The 4,439-nt window shown below is 41.2% G+C and overlaps 1 protein-coding gene across 1 annotated transcript; it reads right to left on the bottom strand.

Annotated features, from left to right (window-relative positions):
• Nucleotides 1-618: 618 nt before the first annotated feature.
• LOC140065569 (chymotrypsin inhibitor-like) lies at nucleotides 619-3,027 on the bottom strand. Its single transcript, XM_072113160.1, has 4 exons — nucleotides 2,951-3,027; nucleotides 2,500-2,562; nucleotides 1,764-1,802; nucleotides 619-913 (listed from the first exon to the last, which is right to left on the bottom strand). The coding sequence occupies exons 2-4, from the start codon at nucleotides 2,534-2,536 to the stop codon at nucleotides 726-728; spliced, it is 264 nt and encodes an 87-aa protein (XP_071969261.1). The 5' UTR covers nucleotides 2,537-2,562; nucleotides 2,951-3,027; the 3' UTR covers nucleotides 619-725.
• Between the last annotated feature and the right edge of the window lie 1,412 nt (nucleotides 3,028-4,439).

Here is a 4,439-nt window from a genome sequence, read left to right as displayed (position 1 = left end):
TGCCTCTTATTATTTACTACACGGAGACACTTCTCTGTCCTGTCCTTTTGCAGATCGTTTATAAATAGAAGGTAAACAGAGGCTGCACATAGTGTCTAGTGATAGGATTTTAACGGGTTAAAAGGGGCATTGTGAGCTGTTTTGGGGCAGGGTTTAGTGAGCTCTTTGTGCCAGCACTTAGCGAACGACCCATTACCAGTGTCTGTAGTCTGCTGAGCTCTGCTGCTGGGGATAAGCTGCTCTGCACTAGAGCTCAGTTTTGCTTAATGAACAAGTTGCTAATGATGAATGATTATTAGGTGCAACAAAACATCTGGATTGGGAGGATAAATGAGAGAAACCTGGTTATTCTTGCTGTGCGGCTTGTTTGGCATTTAGTCACAAAACTTGCGCAAAAACAGTGCAATACTATGAAAAGGTGCAAATACAACAGAAAAAAACAAGTGATACATTTGGCCCAATATACAATAAACCTCAGAAACTGATTCCAGAAACTACTTATAAGATAAATCCTTCATCAGTTTGACTCTGATCTGATTGCACAGAGATTGCACAGACATTGCATAGAGATCTGGCCATTGAACGTGGTTGTTTTCGGCATAAATAAAAACAGAAAAATAAACTTTTACCAATCTCTTTATTCCCATTAGACAGGTCTCCTTATCATTGGGGAGGTTACTGTATATTCTGATCCTTGAATATTATTGGGGGGGTCATGTTTTGAATCATTTTTTGGGGCAGTCCTTAGGAAGGACACAATTACCGTTATCATCATAGTAGTATCCAGGTTTACAGTAACAGCCAATCCCACATGGTAAAGTACAAATTCTTTCAGGATTGTAGTAGGTCTCACACGATTGTTTGCATTTATTCCCACAGTTGGTCAAGACGGTGTTTCCGGTGCACTGCTGACCTGTAATACAAGACATTAACCATGAATATAGGTGGCGCTGTTTCCCATGTAGACATGTCCGATTTTCTGCCTTTCTCTCGATCCATTCAGTACATAACGTGAAATGACCATAAAAGAATAAGAATAATAAGACTGTGAATAGTGATTTTTTATTTTTTTTTAAAGACGTGATAAACTCTTCCAGAACCCATATCACCGAGGTTCTGATACTTAATAACCTTTCCAGACGTAACTTATCTAATTCCAATAAATTTCTCATTTCAGAGAAAAGTTTATTTCGAATTAATGTTCTGTGGGCGGGGCCATAACTGCCGGGGCACCTGATTCCGATTTTCACCGATTTTTCTACACTAGGTATGCCCCCGCCCCTATTGCACCAAAAATCTCAAATCTATTAAATTGAATGGAAACAGGAAAATGATTTCTGGAAATATTATATCATGTCTTATATAAAGCTTCTTGTATTTTTGGGGTGACCCAGTAGCTGATAGATCCCCTTTATTCTGTCATTTCCAGTCCCATGGTATATAAATGCTCCATATACATCAGGTAACAGGACTCACATCTATAATCAGTGTTAAACTAGCTTCTGGCCCACCAGAGAAAATCAATTTGGGGGCCCACTCTTCATTATCCCCCAGGAAATATACTCTAGTACCCTCCAACTTGTGGTGTTTTCTGATGGCGCTCTTGGGTTCAGTATTGGGTTGAGCCAGGGCCTACCGGAGGATCCTCTGGTACTCTGGTGGGCCAGTCCGACACAGTCTATAATACCCATCACATATAAGGTAGAGTCATACAGGAGGATGAAACTAAATAATTCAATTCTTATAGGGTAAAGTCCTCTCACCTTCTGTACATTGTGCAGTTATCAGAATAAGGATCACACCTGAAAAATAAAAAAAATAAATTCTTGACATCTAAATCCATAGAAAAAATCCATAGAACATGTATAATGAACAAAACTACTAATACTCAAATGTAATAAAAAAATCACGAGTTTTTCTGCCACTTCCTTCTTTACAGAAGGTTCCACCCCCTTATAATAGGAATTGCCCCTAAGGCAACATAAGTGCACCGATCGCGGGTGTTAACCTTCTAAATGGGTCTGCTCACCCACCGCTAACACCTGAGATCTGTGCTGTTATCCCAGTTACATCACCCGTGTCGCTTCCTGTGCTAGCACCGATTGTGGGTGTTTCCGTAATGGGGGGTGGGGCTTCGATTGAACTCCGCCTCTGTGTTCTACTGACACAAAGCCACAATGTTTGCTACAAACATGAACAATGTGGTTGGGGTCCGCTCATCACTACTCTTCACCCCTTGCATATATAGTGCCCCCATTACTATTGGTCCCCCACCTTGTGTTTGGGGTCCGCTCATCACTACTCTTCACTCCTTGCATATATAGTGCCCCCATTACTATTGGTCCCCCACAGAGGGTTTCCTGCACCATCAATGAATTCAACATTGTCTGTGCCTGGAGGAGGCAGAAAGATTTAGGAATCCAGGGCACTGGATCTTGGACGGATGGAAGGATTATTTTGCATCATGAGAAAATAATGTACAGATATATATTAACTCACCCAGGGATGACAGCAGCAACACAGAGGCTCGGGCCATGTTCAGCAACAATGATCCGACTTTTCCTGTAAAGTATCAATAGATTTGATAACGTCTCAAATTTTTATCCAACAAAAATTTTGTTCTGATTCCCGAATCCAATAACATTCCCTGGACTATTATACTACATTGGTACAATCACCAGATATGTCTGAGGTGTGAACTACAAGCATTGTCCAATCTGTTTTTCTACAGTGGCCACTAAAGGAGAAATGTGGTATTACAAGGCGACCATACAAGTGAATGGGAATCCCCTTCATAAATGGTCATATTGAGTCCTCCAGAGATGGAGACTATCTTTGCAGTAGTTTTTGGTCCAGCTCATGCTCTATGACATATAGCAGTTAGTTTTTCCCCTTATAATATATATATACTTGGATATATGTATAAAATCGTAGTAGCTCTGGTACTTACTTGGACGATGCACTGGGTACCGGCGTCTGGTTTGCAGGGATTTGTTATGGGTTTATATATATGATGGTTAGGTGTTTTCAGGGTGTGACCTGTAAGTTGTGTAGGATTTGGTGTATAATTTATATGGGTGTCACCAGGATACAAGTAATATGACCAGGAAACCAGGAGAAGACTGGACAATTATATGGTGGTGAGAATAGGCACAATTGGGAAAGATGCTGCAACTTTATGCAAATAACTTTATTATTGCCAAACATTAATTGTGTTGTCTTATTATATCTTATGATCTGAACGTTCCAACGACAAGTATTTTTAGGATTACATCCTAATATTAGACCAGGAAATACATAACTCCATATGGTGCAATAACAATCTGATAAGTGCATATGTGTTACTGCTTTTAGGTGAGTCAATACCCAGGGTGGGAAACTGGGGCACATTCTTGTGGTGTCTGACCAGTAAAGTATCACTTCTCATACACAAAGCCTTCTGTAAATTTTGGGATGTCAAGGTGAAAGCCTTAGTGTTAGCAACTTACATGGACTGAAACCCCACCCCATCACACAGGGGGTCTTCTTAATCTAACCCTAAACTTACAAATAATACCATAGACAATTTAATAGATTCTAGGATACCGCTGACACCAGTGACTTCTCTTATAGAAGTCGTATGCAGGAACTGGTGGAACTGATGCCCCGGAAGAAGCCTGAAGAGGCGATACCTAGTTAGGGTAAGGTATTTGGCGTTTTTTATACTTATATGCACAATTTTAACCTTTGTTTATGAGTATACCAAACAATGTTTTTTACTACCTTGCCTCAGTGATAGGCATGATCCATTTGTTTTCCCGTGTAGGACCTACAACTGACCACAGACACAAATGTGGAGCTTTCCTCCTGCTGCTGCCTGTGCTGCCGCTCGTCCAGTGCACCTGACTGTCAGTTTTAGAACCCCTCCAGTAACACAAGGCGGAGTACAATTTTGGTGGTCAAATGGTAAAAGTTTGTCTATGAGGATTTTGTCATGAATGCCTAATCTGAGCGCCAGGACACATCCGTTACCTCCACCACCATTTATGGTCTATGAACATTCAGATTATCTGGTGGAAGCTTTACTTCCTATAAAATGTCATATCAATGTAGCTCTACTCTTATTTCAGGAATTCTTAGGAGTACTAAGGCTTCATTGCTCACTGCTAGCCACACCCACACAGCAGCTTCCAGTACAGAGTCTGAGCCTCAGCATTATTTAGAAAACCTCTCTCTCCCCCTGTAAAATATTGTTAGATGTGTTAGTGTCACGGGTTCTCCCACGATCCTCCTCCACACTCCGTGTCTTCCGCTACACATCGTGACCAATCGAGGAGTCCAATTTGTGTCCAAGTTCTGGTGTTCCTTGTGTAACCAGCTTCAGGTAAACCTTGACTTTTCTTCTGCCTACCACCCTCAGCCGAATGGTCAAAAAGAGAGGGTGAACCAGACTTTGGGCT

This window comes from Engystomops pustulosus, chromosome 6 (assembly GCF_040894005.1).
Source record: "Engystomops pustulosus chromosome 6, aEngPut4.maternal, whole genome shotgun sequence".
Classification (NCBI taxonomy): domain Eukaryota; kingdom Metazoa; phylum Chordata; class Amphibia; order Anura; family Leptodactylidae; genus Engystomops; species Engystomops pustulosus.
Note: the sequence above shows the minus strand (reverse complement) of the source record. Positions and strands in the feature narration are given on the sequence as shown.